Source organism: Ornithorhynchus anatinus, chromosome 6, assembly GCF_004115215.2.
Source record: "Ornithorhynchus anatinus isolate Pmale09 chromosome 6, mOrnAna1.pri.v4, whole genome shotgun sequence".
NCBI lineage: Eukaryota > Metazoa > Chordata > Mammalia > Monotremata > Ornithorhynchidae > Ornithorhynchus > Ornithorhynchus anatinus.
In genome coordinates, this window is record NC_041733.1 from 25610314 (window position 1) to 25625163 (window position 14850).

The 14850-nt window shown below is 42.6% G+C and overlaps 1 protein-coding gene across 3 annotated transcripts; it reads left to right on the plus strand.

Annotated features, from left to right (window-relative positions):
* Positions 1-1890: 1890 nt before the first annotated feature.
* Positions 1891-14600, plus strand: VGLL1 (vestigial like family member 1). Of its 3 annotated transcripts, none has more exons than XM_001514144.6 (4): positions 1891-2540; positions 7078-7312; positions 12403-12825; positions 14439-14600. In XM_001514144.6, the coding sequence occupies exons 2-4, from the start codon at positions 7099-7101 to the stop codon at positions 14504-14506; spliced, it is 705 nt and encodes a 234-aa protein (XP_001514194.1). In that variant the 5' UTR covers positions 1891-2540; positions 7078-7098; the 3' UTR covers positions 14507-14600. The 3 variants fall into 3 exon arrangements, with proteins under 3 accessions (XP_001514194.1, XP_028922938.1, XP_028922937.1); XM_029067105.2 differs by lacking the exon at positions 14439-14600 and adding an exon at positions 13848-14428; XM_029067104.2 differs by lacking the exon at positions 1891-2540 and having other exon boundaries at positions 6234-7312.
* The last annotated feature ends 250 nt before the right edge of the window (positions 14601-14850 follow it).

Below are 14850 nucleotides of genomic sequence, written 5' to 3' on the forward strand. Positions count from 1 at the left end.
AAAAGTTGGGTTTCAATCTTTGGACTTGCTGTAATGGGGGAAAAAAAAGATGAACACCACTCAACTAAGATTTATCAATATTGCTTAGTGTAATGAGCACAGGACTGAGAGTCAGGAGACCTGGGTTGTAGTTCCAGTTGGCCTGCTGTGTGACCCTGGGCAAGTCACTTCTCTGCACCTCAATTTCCTCATCTGTAAAATGGAGGTGAAATAACTGTTATCTTCTTCCGATAAACTGAGTCTCATGGGATAGGGGCCATCTAGACCGTGAGCCCATTGTGGGGTAGGGGTTGTCACTATCTGTTGCCGAATTGTACTTTCCAAGCGCTTAGTACAGTGCTGTGCACACAGCGCTCAATAAGTACGACTGAATGAATCTGATTATCTTGTAATTACCCCAACCCTTAATCATTGTGTGCTAAGTACTGTGCTAATAAATACCCATTAATATTTGTTATTACAAATGTATTGCCTTAATATTAAGGTTTGAGGGGTTTTTTTCCCTCTTATCGGCATATCTAAATGCCAGTAATTTTTTTCGGAACTTAATCGATGCTTTAGCGACACTCCTTTTCATTAGGCCAACGATGAACTGTGTGACAGTTCGTATTTGTGGCATTTCTGGGTAGTGTCTTGTTCCACAAATATAATCATTGTATTGGAATGCCTAGAAGGTTGTTTTTGTTATTTGGCAGTTCACTTTCCTTTATCATTTTCTTTCCTTTAATCTGTTAACTGTGACAGAACCAAGAGGGACACCTTCTGCCCCGAAGGTTGGCAGCATGTGTTTGGATGAGAAAATCGAGATATCAGAAAGGGCCCAGATACAAGCTATTACATGGAGCAGTAAAGGAGAATTGTTGCTCAAAATTCATGCTTAGTGTTCTGTGGATTTCAATTAACCTCAGTTAAAGTTGATGATGTGGATGGGGTCTCCTCTCATAAATGGGGGATGAGCCTCAGTCCTGCCACTTGAGATGTATTTTGACATTTGAGAAGAGGCCAAGAGGTGAAGCGTGCTGACTGTTCTGTCACACTTAAAACCACCTGAATGTACTCAGTTACTCAGCTTAACTGTAGCGTTTGTAAAGTCTTACTCTGTGCCAGGAACCGGCGTAACTACAAGCCCATCAAGGCAGACACGGTCCCTGGCCCACATGAGACTCTCAGTCTAAGGGGGAAGGAGAACAGGTATCTTACCTGAATTTTTACAGGTGAGGAAACTGAGGCATAGAACAGCTAAGGGACTTGCCTAAGGTCACACAGTAAGCAAGTGGTATAGCCAGGATTAAAACCCAGGTCTCCTGCCTCTTACTCCTATGTTCCTTCTCATCTTGTAAACCGCTTAACTTTTCCTGCTGCCAGTCAGTCCTTAGATGTCTGTTGACTTAGTGAAGGAACAAAAAACACTGTGAAAACCAAAATGTAAACAAATGGGATAAAACAAGTTTCTTAAAGGTACTGCCTTCCTTTAATGTGATTTTTGTTTAGAAGAGGCTACCTTCACAAACTTTCTTTAGTGGTTTGCTTACTGCTATACTGGGAAGATTAAGTGGAAATGAGAGGAAAAACTCATCATTTCTAATAGTGCTTTTCTTTAAATGTTTACTTTCAACCCTTCAGGTGGAGAAAGTGGCTAGAGCACGGGCCCTGGAGTCAGAAGGTCATGGGTTCTAATCCCAGCTCCACCACTTTGCTCTCTGCCCCTGGGCAGGTCACTTCATTTCTCTGGGCCTCAGCTCATCTGTAAAATGGGGATTGAGACTGTGAGCCCCATGTGGGACAGGCACTGTGTCTACCCCAACTTGTATCTACCCCAGTGCTTAGAATAGAGCTTGGCACATAGTAAGCACTTAACAAGTACTATTATTATTATTAGAAATAACAAATGTGAATTACGGCTTCAAATTATAGGTTGGGTAAGTACGAACTAGTGTCCCTGCTGCAGGCCCAAAGAGGTTACGACTTGTTCCAGGACCTACCGAGAGCCGGGGGCAGGGTCAGAAAATTTACGGCTACTGGCAGCTCTTCCCTTGCTATCTGCAGGACCGGTCTTTCTCAGGGCAAGAGTTAGAAATGTGCTGAACTCATCCTAGTATATTAAATAGAGAACACCGGCAGCCGATAAAACACTTCCTTACTGAAGATGGGGCATCTCCTTTCCCTAAATCACTTCCAATTGATGACATTTTGTTTATTTCATGTCCTGATTCTAAGCAATGTATGACTCCTAGCAGAGTACACTATCATCAACTTAGTTTTTTTAAAAAAACCCCCACTTTCCTCATTCCTGAAAGCTCCCAACCTGGTTGACTTGTTGGAGTACATTTTATGCATTCTTAATAGCTGGTTTGCAGGAAACGCCTTGTTCAACCACAGTTAGAGGGATTGAAAGCAGTCAGGAGAGTCCACAGACGGACTGGATCCTGTTTCTCTAACCACTGAAGCTTTCACTCGGGATTACCAGCCACCACAGCATGCTTGTTCCTTTCCCTGAGAAGCGTACACTGCTGGGGCCCAGCTGAATGCAGTGAACTGAGGTAAGAGAGCAGACACAGCTTCGGGGAAAGACGGGTATTCCAACCAGGCCGGCACAGCTTGTGATTCGCTGTCAGGATGTAATGCCTACTCTATTACAGAGGAACTCCGTCATCCACTGCATTTTCTCTTCAAGGGGCTCCCTGGGCAGGTAATTGCAACAGTCCTCATTCTAGTCCTCTGTGGTAAAGGGCAGTTGGCATGGTTTGGGGAGGTCAAGGGGGACAGCTCCACAGTGGGGTCCTTAGCCCAGCTGAAAATAAGTCATTAATCTCGGTTTAGCACTTGAAATAACTGCTAAAAGGTGTTTGAGAGAAATCGGGTAGGTGGTTTGAGCTGAGTTTGTCATTTGGATTCCAGAGAAATCAAGTTCAAGCCCAGCTTACTTAACTGTGGTATTTAAGTGCTTACCATGTGCCAGACACTGTCTTAAGCACTGGGATAGGTACTAGCACATCAGGTTGGACACAGTCCCTGTCCCACATGGGGTTCACAGTCTCAATCTCCATGTTACAGATGAAGTAACAGAGGCACAGAGAAGTGAAGTGACTTGCCCAGGGTCACACAGCAGACAAGTGGTAGAGCTGGGATTAGAACCCACGACCTTCCATCAGGCCTGCATTCTATCCACTACGCCATGCTGCTTCCTTGATACGTGCATACTGGTACCAAATTAGAGAAGCAAATTTCACTGGTGCGGTCCCTCCAGGAGACCTCCTTGCTTGATTGTGCTATCTCCCAATATCCTGCTTCTCAGATATTTACAAGCCCCACAATTCATGTTCCTTGAAAATGTGGTGGTTTCATCGTGTAGGTTTTCCCATAACTTTGCCCATACAAAATTAGGGTCCATTCCTGAATCTCTGGAATGGTAATACATAATTGCTTTACAGTCTACGTGGGGTAAGGGTAAATGTCACTGAATTATTAATCGCTTTAAAGGAAAGGCTGCCATAGTAGAAGCTTGTTCCATTGGTTCTGGTAGTGCCTTTGAACTTTAGTGAAAGGTGTGTCCAATTTGAAGGTTGAACAGCCCCCTTCTCTTGTTCTTAAAGCATCTAACTCCTTAATCTTTCTCTGCACTCCTGAACTCATTCCACTGGGGTCTTCCTCCATAATATTTTCTGATTTCTTGAAAATTGATTCAGGATTTCTGAAACGAGATTTTTGCGGTAGAGAAACCATAACTACTTTTTCAGATGTTTGAGCATCTAGCAATGATGCATTTGATTGCCAAAGTTCAAAAAGGTCCTCATCAGACAATGATTCCTTTGAGATGCAATTAACTCATCTACATCATCCATTGCTAAATTAAGCTGCCTCCCCAGTTCAACAGCTTCTCTGGTTATCTGCTCAAGGGTCTCTTTAACACCTTGAAAACCTGACAAACACTAACTGTGGGCAGAGCTCCCTCCAAAATCCATTCATTGTTGGTTGCTTAATCTAAGGGAGAGGGGAGAGAGGGAGATAACTGCGGTATTTAAGCGCTTATTATGTGCCAGTCACCGTACCAAGCGCTAGGGTGGAAACAAGCACATCAGGTTGGACACAATTCATGTGCCACAGTCTTAATCCCCATTTTACAAATGAGGTAACAGAAGCTCAGAAAAGTTAAATGACTTGCCCAAAGCCACACAGCAGACAAGTGGCAGAGCCTGGATTAGAACCCATGACCATCTGACTCCAAGGCCATGCTCTATCCACTACGCCATCGTGGGAGATGACACTGTTTTTCTGTCTATCTCTGATGGAGGGTCAGGCGTAGTTGGGCATACGCATGGAATCGAGACATCAAACAATATGGTTTGTTTATAACCTGGGATATGCCTGAGTTCTCGTCCTCCTTTTTCAGATTTGCCGTCCATTTTAAGGCAGAGGTGAATCTCTTCCAGTGTGGATATATGCCATTGTCTGTTGGAATTAGACATATAATAACTCCCAACATCTTTCAGTCATCCTCTTTCAGATTGATTCTGAGCTTGAACTCAAGGGAAACAATCAGTTCCTTGTCCTTTCCAGTCAGTTTTCCCTGGGTAAGGATTAGGACTCCCAAGGCGGCCCTTCCTTGGCCACTGGACCCAGTGCTGTTTTCTTTAAAATTCTGGGGTGTTTTAGAAGGTGGCATATGAGTTTCCTCTTGGAGGCATTAGAGGGGAGGATTAAAATCTCATTGTTGTTCTTGGGATTTCTCTTTTTTGCCCGAATTCCGACCTCAGTTTATCCTCAGAGGAATGAGGATACACTGGGACTGGGCATGTCCCACACGTAACGCTTACGGAGCTATTGCCACGCTTGCCTTCAGCAAATGGTGAAAGCAGTCAGCAACGTTAAACAAAATGGAGGGTTAGATGCTCGTGTTTGCAGCCGATGGAGACAATCAGTGCGGTGCTGCCTGGCAGGGCTGAAAATGGGGTGGAAAGGAGGAAAGCATCTCAGGTTTTAACCAGCAATAGGCTGAAATAGGAAGGAAACTGAATTGCAGTTCCTCTAGCAAAATAATGTAATGTGTCTGAAGGAGTGCCTGCCTCATGTTATTTTGATAGTCATTCGATTAAAAGTGGAAAATTGAGTGGTGGAGACTCACGGAGGAGACTCTCCATTGGAAAGCGTAGTCTTTTTCATTTCAGGAGTCTATTATAAACTTATGACAGGCCTGGATCGTGATTAGGTGTGGCAAAAACTTTTAATCAGTCAACTAATGGAACAATAGTGTTTTAATGTGGGGAGCACTGGACTAAGGAGCGTACAACCTAGTGGCTGGGAGACGAACACTAAAATTGAAGGTAGAAGGAAGTGATAGATATAAAGATAAGTACACAAATGTTATTGGCGGGGGGTGGGGAGGCTGAGTACCCAAGAGCTTGGTGGTGTAGAAGTGCTGAACCAGCAGATGGGGGAAATAAAATGGGGAGGTAGCGATTCATTTGAAAGAATCTTTTTTGGAGAGGGTGGAAGGTTCAATTCCTCACTTCCAAGTGTCCCCTCTATTGTAACCCATTAGGGAATAAAACATTTTGTTCAGCTATAGAGGCCAGAGCTCCTTTTTGGGGCTAAGAACCTAATCCACTGTACCTGCTGAATGAAGCACAGATTTAAAGACAAACTGGGTGTAGAAGTTCTTTCGTACAGCTCTGGAATTCAGTTCAGAATATATCTAGCCAAGTGACAGCAATCTCTAAAGCACTTATTTCTTAAGAAACTGATGCCATCTATTTAGAATGCAGTGATGAAGTGGCCATTGTTAGAATTCATATAAACAATGAATATTCAAGTGCTATTCATTCAAACGTATTTATTGAGCACTCACTGTGTGTAGAGCACTGTACTGTGAGTTCCAATGTAATACTCCAGCAGAGAAATTCATTTTAAAACTATCCAATTTACATATGGTTCAAAAAAAGTCCCTCTCCCTATTTGGGACTTGAAAATGATGAGGTGTGTTCCTTGAATAACAATAATTACTGTGGTATTTAAGCACTTAATATGCACTGAGCACTGTACTAAACACGGGGGTGGATACAAGCTAATCAGGATGGACCCAATCCCTATCTCACATGGAGCTCTCAGTAGGAGGAAAACAGGAATTGAAGCCCCATTTTACAGATGAGGTAATTGAAGCACAGAGAAGTAATTTGCTCAGTGTTACACGGTAGGCAGGTGGCAGGGCTGGGAAGAACCCCAGACCTCTGACTCTCAGGCCCATGGTCTTTCCTCTAGGCCACGCTGCTTCTCAATATGAAGGAAAGTTTCTCCTATGGGAAGGTTTTGGATATATGTTAAAGGAATTCAGGACTGCTATGGATCTCTTCATATTACATATTCAGGGTATGGGGCGAAGGAGATTCAGGCAGAGTTGCAGTTTGAGATTGTTTTAGTCTCTTCAAAAGGAACAGCAAAGAATAGACATTTTGGCACATAATGTGAATTTGAGACAAAAGTTAGATCACTTAATCCTTTTAAGAGGTCTTTCGTGACTTTCCTCACATTATCCTTTTAAATCCAGGTTTCTGTTGTATAAAAGGAGGGTATTCCTTTAGAAGATGAGTCTTCCTGCAATCGGCTTAAGTTTTTTTCATTTTTGACACTGTTTGCATTGCTCTTCAGTGCTCCAAATCATCCTAAAAGTTACAACTTCCCTTTTCCTACAGAATTATCTGTAGATCATTCTATATCCTTCCCTGGTCAGAACTTCACAGACTTAAAATTCACTTCCTCTAAGCTTCAAACCATTTAAGTTTCCTGGAACTTATTTTTTGTTTTGTTTTGGTTTTGTTTTGGGTTGATTTTTTTTGGTTGGTGTGTTTTTTGTAAATGGTGCCCTGGAAAAGTTCATTCCCTTTGAAGATGCAAACCTTCACTCACCGAAGTTCTTTACTCACCAAAGGACTTTATTCCCTGATTAGGTTGACTGCCATGGCCAAGTGAGTGGAAAATAATCTAGAGGTCATCAATTGCGGCATAAAGATACATGTTTCGAACTACTCCTTTAAGAAAAATGAAATTTCAAAGAGTACCTTCATTTTTCGCTTGCGTTCCCAGGTACCAGTAAAGTTCCCGGAGATGGAAGGAGTGAAGAAAGATTCCATCAGGTTGAACAAAAACAAGCAGCAGCCTATAAAAACAGAATGGAATTCTCAGTGTGTTCTCTTTACCTACTTTCAAGGGGACATTAACAGTGTGGTGGATGAACATTTTTCTAGAGCCTTGAGTAACACTAAGGCTCCACAGGACCTGAGCACCAAATGTAGGAGGGAAGATGGTATCTTAAAAAATGGTGAGTGGCTTGTGATGAACAGCTCCTTACATTTGATGCAAATGAAATGCTCTTTAATTAAGGGGTGATAAAGTTCCCCTAGAAAATTGTAATTGTGCACTACAAAAGGTCTTATCTTCTGATTAGGAAACTTTTTTTCTTATTGTAAAAATGAGCACAATGTATTCTGATTAGTTGAAAGTTATTAGTATCATTCATTTGTGGCTAAATAACAAAGGCAAAACCAGTATCTCACACCTTCTCACTGGAACTCAAAGGCACAGGTTGTAGAACAGAAAGAAAAACTTGTGTGAAGATTAAAACGGCTTTCTTTTTCAAATGATGTTGGGCCTGTGTCAGTTTCCCCTGGGTTATTTTATTGACTGCTGAGCACAGTTACAACAAAATCTCTATTGTTATTGTTCAACAGCACCATATTTACTTTTATAATTACCCCAGTCCAATTTGGGAGGAGGAAATAAAAGATTATATTTTGTACCACTTCATTGTATGCAGTGAGGGCTGTGGGAGGAGGAGGAGCAGCCGCAGCAGAACAACTGAAAGAACATAGCAGTGCGGGAGTTAATTCATTGAATGCTTACTGTATGTAACCCTTAGGGGAAACGCAATAGAAGATATGCAGGCTCAGGTGCCTTCTTTCCTCTTCATACTCGCTTCCTTTTTTTCCTCCTCTTATTGCTAGACTTAATTCTTATATGTCCCACGCAATTACCCCACCCCTATTTTAATGTTGCAAAAAAAAAGTGGGGCAATTATGCAAGTAAATACAGGTATTTATGGAGTGCCTTCACAAACACACATTGCACAGAATATAGATTACTTGAGGTCCCTTCCCTCCAGAAACTTCCACTCCTAACAAGCCCTAAGGGGCAACAGAGTAGTTGCTTTAAATAGACAGAAAATGCATGTGATCCAGGTAGATTCCATATACCAAGCTGCTGGGGACATACACAATCACTTCCATTTTTAAGAGTAATGAGCGCTTAGTACAGTGCTCTGCACACAGTAAGCACTCAATAAATATGATCAAATGAATGAACTCTTCTCGTAGAGTATTACTCTTTAAGCTACTCTTTCAAGTAGTTTCTCCCCAAGATTTTTAGCTCGTTGAGGGCAGGGAATGTGTCTACCAACTCTGTTATGTTGTACTTGCTCAAGTGCTCTGCACACAGTAAGTGCTCAATAAATAAGGGGAAGCAATGTGCCCTAGTGGATAGAGCACAGGCCTGGGAGTCAGAAGGACCTGGGTTCTAATCCCAGCTCTGCTACTTGTCTGCTATGTGACCTGGTCAAGTCACTTCACTTCTCTGTGCTTCAGTTACCTCATCTGTAAACTGGGGACTAAGACTGTGAGCCCCATGTGGTTCATTGACTGTTTCTAATCTGATTAGCTTGTATCTACATCAGTGCTTAATTCAGTGCCTGACCCATAGTAAGCACTTAAAAATACCATTAAAAAAATATAATTGATTGACTGTTGTTGGGATACTTTATCAGCAAGGGGATGTAGCCATTTTTCTTGAAGAACTAGCAACCTTTACTCTAGTTTACTTGCTTATATAAATATGAGAGAGGAAATATTATAGCCCTAAATATACAAAAAAAATTGGAGTTTGCCTTTTGAAAGGGGAAAATAATAAAGGAACATCAAGCTTTAAGATACAAAATATGAGCTATCCAAGGCTTTTACAGCACATTAGTTTAATGTTTAAATTACTTTAAAACATAAAGGTAGTATAACTAAACTCTAAGATTCAACTACATCCCTCAGATTTGTTTTAAGGAAGAAATGACAAGCACTTAATACATTTTAAAGTATAATGCCTTTCTTGTCCAATTACATAATAGGTCATTTCTAGCCCATCACCTAATCTTGAGTCTGGGCTACTTTAAAAGCCTGAGTCATGGAAGAGAGATAAGTAATATTTTATTCTACTTTGGGGCTTTTGCCTGTAATGCTCTGAAGAACTATGAGTCACTCTGCAACTCCTCTGCCAAACTTAAGGTGTTTAAAAATGTCATATCCAAAATGGCTTTAATCTACACATACACACACACAAGACTAAAACTAGTTTTAAGGATATGTATAGAGAATTCTTCCAGAGTTCAGGGACAATCAGTGGTGTTTCAGTTCTTATTGGGTGCACAGCCTGTACTAAGCCCTAGGGAAGGTACAACAGAGTTAATATATGTGATCCCTGCCCAAAAGGAGCTGACATTCTACAAGGGGAGACAGACCCTAAAATAAATTATGGGTAGGGGAGATTTATGCCTACTGGAAAGGGATAGAATTCTGAAGCAAAATCTTCAACTTGACTTTGGGTGGTATGCAACACAGAGCAAGAAAACACAAGAAATGTAAATGCATTTCACAGCCATCATACTCCTATTTTGGGAGGGTCTTCTGCTTCACAGGTGTGTTTGGGGTTGAGGAGATTCAGATTTCCCTCAAAAACTTCTAAGCTACTCTCAGTTTTTCTGATAGCTCCATTGGGAATTATAGATCCTTTCTTATTGGCTTCTTTGAACAGAGGAGTGACAGGGGAAAAGTAACTTATGGCTGAGAGAGAGTTGGCAGGTGAAAGGGCTCCAACTCCAACTACTCAATCCCTTTAAGTACAGTCTCCAACTCCATACTCCTGGACTTTTCCCATGTTGACCCTCACTCCTAGAGCAGCCTCCACCCACATCCACTTCCAAGACCTTTTTCATGTCCTTTCTTGAAGAAGTCTTCCTAGCCTAGTTGTGCAGTAAGGACTCATTTCTACTTAGTAAACTGCTTTTCCCTAGGGTCATTTCAAATTTCCACATTGTGAAGAAAAGTGAAAAAACAACTCTGAGAAAGGGTCAATCTAGGGGTAGTGCCCAATTGGAAGGACCCTATATGGATTAGGCTGGTGATGCTGCATGGCCGGAAAGGAGGAGCATTCATTCAGGCGTATTTATTGAGTTGTATTTAGTGTGCTGAGCACTGTACTAAGCACCTGGAAAGTACAATACAGCAATAAAGAGAGACAACAGCTTACACAATCTGAGAGTCAAAAGACCTGGAGTCTTATCCTTGCTTTCATCCGTTGGGTGGCCTGAGGCAAAAATCACTTAGTTTCTCTGTGCCTCAGAGCCCTCATCTTTTGAATGAGGAGCAAAATTTTGCCTATCTACCTTCACAGAGATGAGACCAAGATGAAACAGTGTAAAAGCACTTTGAAAAAGTGCTGGACAAATTCAAGGGATTCTTACTGTGTGTGTGAGACATCATGCCATTTTAATTTTAAATTTCCAGAGGGCATACTGAGAGTGTATGTCCTACCAGAGCCAAAGGAGCAGAAAGCAGGCAGGGCACTAGCTTCCTTTTCCCACCCAGGATGAAAAAGCTGGGTGCTGTTGGCCAAGGATGGCAGAACCCCAGGTGCCCTGGGGAAAGTAGAGGCAGCCCTGGAGACGGTTACCCACCTCTCCCACAGGGCTTCTGCAGTGAAGAAACTCCACTTCCTCTCTCCCCACTGCAGTAACTGGCAGACGGTCAAGGAGTTTTTGGGGTTGACATTTGGGTGGAAAGGCAGCGGGAGAGGGTGGTTGTGATGGTCGCCCCCGGAGCTTACACTGTTCTTGGGCTGGCTCTGTCTTGAATTGCATGTGCACTGCTGGCATGAAATAGGCCCAGCATTAAATAACAATCTCTGAACTGAACAACTTTCTTGGCAGTTTGGAGCAGTGACTTGAATCGATAGCTTCTTCATGTACCAAGAGTACACCTTGTAGTATTTTCCCTTAAGAACTCTTTCATATTGGCATCCATATTTGAAGTTTTCATGATCTCAGAAGGTGGTGGCCGCCCCTATCTCCCCACAGCTCTCCTTATGAGGTCTCTGAGGGAGTCATTAGCACTCACCCCCAGACTTTGACCAGAGACTCCCGAATGAAAGATTTACAGTTAATTCTGACCTTTTGCCTGAAGAAGGTGAAAAAAATGGGCTCTCCCCTACACATTTAAACTGTTTCTGGGCCTAATAATTGAAAGCTTCGCTGTGCCTTTGAGAGCTCAGATTATATGCAATCCAGTTGGGATGCCAATACTGATGGATGCAGGAAAGGGAACATGCAAAGTCCCATCCTGGAACTGAGGTGACCCAGTCATAGAGAGAACAGTGTGTTTGTGAAGCCCCCTGCAGATGGGGCTCCAAGCAGTTCTAATCCTTGTATGGCCATTCAGTTGCTAAATGAACAATCGATCAGTTGTATTTATTGAGTGCTTACAATGTGCAGAGCACTGTTATAAGCACTTGGGAGAGTACAGTACAACAGAATTAGCAGAAATGTTCCCTGCCCATAATAAGCTTATATTCTAGAGGGGAGGGCAGACAGTAATAGGAATAAATAATTTATACTAATTTAAAGATATGTACATAAGTGCTATATGCTGTATGCTGATATTGGTTGGGGCAAATATCAAATAGCCAAAGGTCACAGATCCTGCCTGACATGCAGCTCAGTCTAAATAGGAGGGAGAACAGGTATATAATCCCCATTCTACAGATGAGGAAACTGAGGCACAGAATAATAATAATTGTGGTATTATAGTAATGTTATTTAAGTGCTTGTTAAGTATTTGTTGTGTGCCAGGCACTCTACTAAGCACTGGGGTGGGTACAAGCAAATTGGATTGGACACAGTCCCTGTCCCACATAGTGCTCACAGTCTTAATCCCCATTTTACAGATGAGGTAACTGAGGCACAGAGAAATGACTTGCTCAAGGTCACCCAGCAGACAAGTGGCAGAGCTGGGATTAGAAACCTGGTTCTTCCGACTCCCAGGCCCATGCTCTATCCACTAGGCCACGATGCTTCTCCAAGTGAGAGAAGCCAAGTGACTTGCACAGCAAGCGACTGGCAGAGCCGGTACCACAAGCATAGCGTGTCTGTGCTTCGGGTTTTCAGTGACTTGATCTGTGAAATGGGCAAAGGTGGATCCGAGTTCCATCCGGGGTGAGTAAAAGAATAAAGGGCTTTTAAAAAATGCTTGGCGCATTTACAGGTGAAGTCTATGGTCCTCTGCAATTATCAACATTAAAATCTTTTTTTTTCCCTAGACAATCACATGTCTTCCAGTCAGTGGAATTTCTCTTCTCAGTGGACCAAGCCCCAGCAAGTTTCTCCTGTGAACAGCCTAGCCGGCTGTGGCTTAAATTTGCCCGCTGCTGCGGCTACCGCTGCTATGGACCATTATCCAGTGCCAGTGATGAGGAACCAGCCTGACCATCCTGGAGATCTGTGGCACTTCCAGTCAATGGGAAACCCAAGTTCTTCTGGTCCCAGGTACCCTCTGCCCTTTCCTGAGCTTCACATGGCACAGGGACCAGCGTCCGAAGGAAAATACGGTTCTCTATTAAGTCTCCTGCAACAAGAGAGGTGCCTGGGCTGCAGTCAGGAATCTGAAATGAAGCAAGAACCTGGCTCTTCCTGTAGTACTGGAACTGCCAGGTTAGCCAGTGTGACTCAGAATCCTGATGGCGGTAAGTAAAGATCACTGACATTTTTCACCTGCACATTCTCAACTTTTAGCTCTGTTGAGGAGCTGGTGAAGGGAGGGGATTTGAGGGAATCTGGTTATTTAAAAGTGTTCAGGATCAGTGATTTGAGCTCTAAAGCTGCTGGATGTCCTTTTGGTTCAGGTCTTCTTTTGAGCTTAGGTCCCACTGCTCTCCAGATGGTTTGAGGGACATGAAATGATGTGCTTAGCTGTCCAGGATTTAGAAGATGAATTCATAGTTATCTGTCCCCATTTATGGAAAAGAGCCAAGGACAGATGATACCATGGAAAACTTTTATAAGTAAGAAAGGCAGCATGGACCAATGGAAAGTCAGAGGATCTGAGTCCTAATCCTCTCTCTGCCACCTGCCTGCTGTGTGACCTTGGGCAAATCACTTTATTTCTCTATGCCTCAGTTTCCTAAGGTGTAAATGAGAATTCAATACCTCTTCTCCTTCCCACTTAAACTGTGAGCCCTCTGTGAGACGGAGTGGGTCTGGACTGATGAACTTGTATTCACACCAGTGTTTAGTATAGTGCTTGACACACAGTGCTTAAAAAAGTCACAATTATCATTATTAAAAATGCCCTTGCAACTAGGCTGAACTTTGAGAGGGATCGCAAAAATCAAACATATTTGACCATATCCCTATTTTTAGAAATTCAATGTATTCGTCACCCCTTTTTTATTCATAAAGGTTGAGCAGATTGGCTAGCAACTCTTGGAAACGTACAGTTCACAGGCCCTAAAACATGTGGAATGGAAAAAAAATAAACCTAGTCCAATCCTGTCAAATTTGCTTTTTCACCAACATATGCTACAAGGTATTACAATGGAAAAATGGAAATAGCGAGTGGAAGGGGTAAACTTTGCTTAAGTGGCAAATGGAAGGAGATATGAGATGAATCACACAATGCTATAGTGAAAGATGAAATAAAAGGGTTAAAGAAGGCTACTTTAAAATGTCTCTAAAGCTCTTTTTTTCTTGATTGTGTGTTTGACAGGTAAAGAGCTGCCAGAGTAATAAGCTCCCAAACAAACAGAATGTTTTTCCTTGCTGTGCCACTGAGTTTGAGGGACGAAGAGGTGCTAATTCCAGCCCCCCTTTGAAATCGGAAACGGTGGAACAGTCTATCAATAAATCTGTAGACTTATTTGAGTTACAAACTGTCCTTTGCCCACTCAATTCGTGTAGTTAGACAATATTCACCTCCTGCATTAATACCTTGTACAGGAATATATGTACCTTATACAGGAATATATCACTTTGTTATCCTGTACTTCCCAAGCACCTAGTACAGTGCCCTGCCCCAATAGATTCTCCTCCTACTAAATGGCAACGTGGAAGGTTTGCTTCTGGAGCTCTTCCTACAGTAGTAACAGTATTTATTAAGCACTGAACTAAGCACTGAGAGAGAATAGCCAGGTGGGAATTAAACATGGTCCCTGTCCCTCTGGAAAGCTGGTGTGTTTTTGCAGCATCTTAACAGAGAGAAGACAGGACTGCCAAGTAATGTGTGAAGTGCACCTCCTGGGATCTGCTCTTATAATGGAGGTTTTAGACACCACACTGTCACTTTTTCCTTTTGTTTCAGGTAAGAGCCCAGAAAGTGCCAGCTGTGATCTTGCAAATGGAAGCTGGTACCTGAACCTGCAAAGCTGACTAACTGGGTCTCACTGGAACATAGCTGGGGAGGAGGCTTCTGCGAGTGAAAACCTGATTCTGTAGAATATTAAATTGCCTTGGTCTAACTATTTAGAATCTTTCTATTATTCTTCACATGAAGTTACATAGTTTTAGTTCTTCCCTTTGCAGGCATGTATTCTGAGCCCTGTGTGTGTGTTTTTTTAATTTTAAGCACGCAGTCTCCCCCCACTTCTGGAACCCCAGGCCTCAGAAGCAGTGCCCATATTAGCAGGGACCTGAAAGGGGAATGCAGTGGCTTTGGGGCCAGGTGGGAGCTGGTTGACATCATTCGGTCTCCCCCCCGGAGAAACGCTGTGATT

Excerpts from the sequence above, each read along its gene's own strand:
- VGLL1 (XM_001514144.6), top strand. The coding sequence starts at position 7,099 with ATGGAAGGAGTGAAGAAAGATTCCATCAGGTTGAACAAAAACAAGCAG. Across the intron at positions 7,313-12,402 it reads AGATGGTATCTTAAAAAATG|ACAATCACATGTCTTCCAGT; the intron begins GTGAGTGGCTTG and ends TTTTTTCCCTAG. Across the intron at positions 12,826-14,438 it reads GACTCAGAATCCTGATGGCG|GTAAGAGCCCAGAAAGTGCC; the intron begins GTAAGTAAAGAT and ends CTTTTGTTTCAG.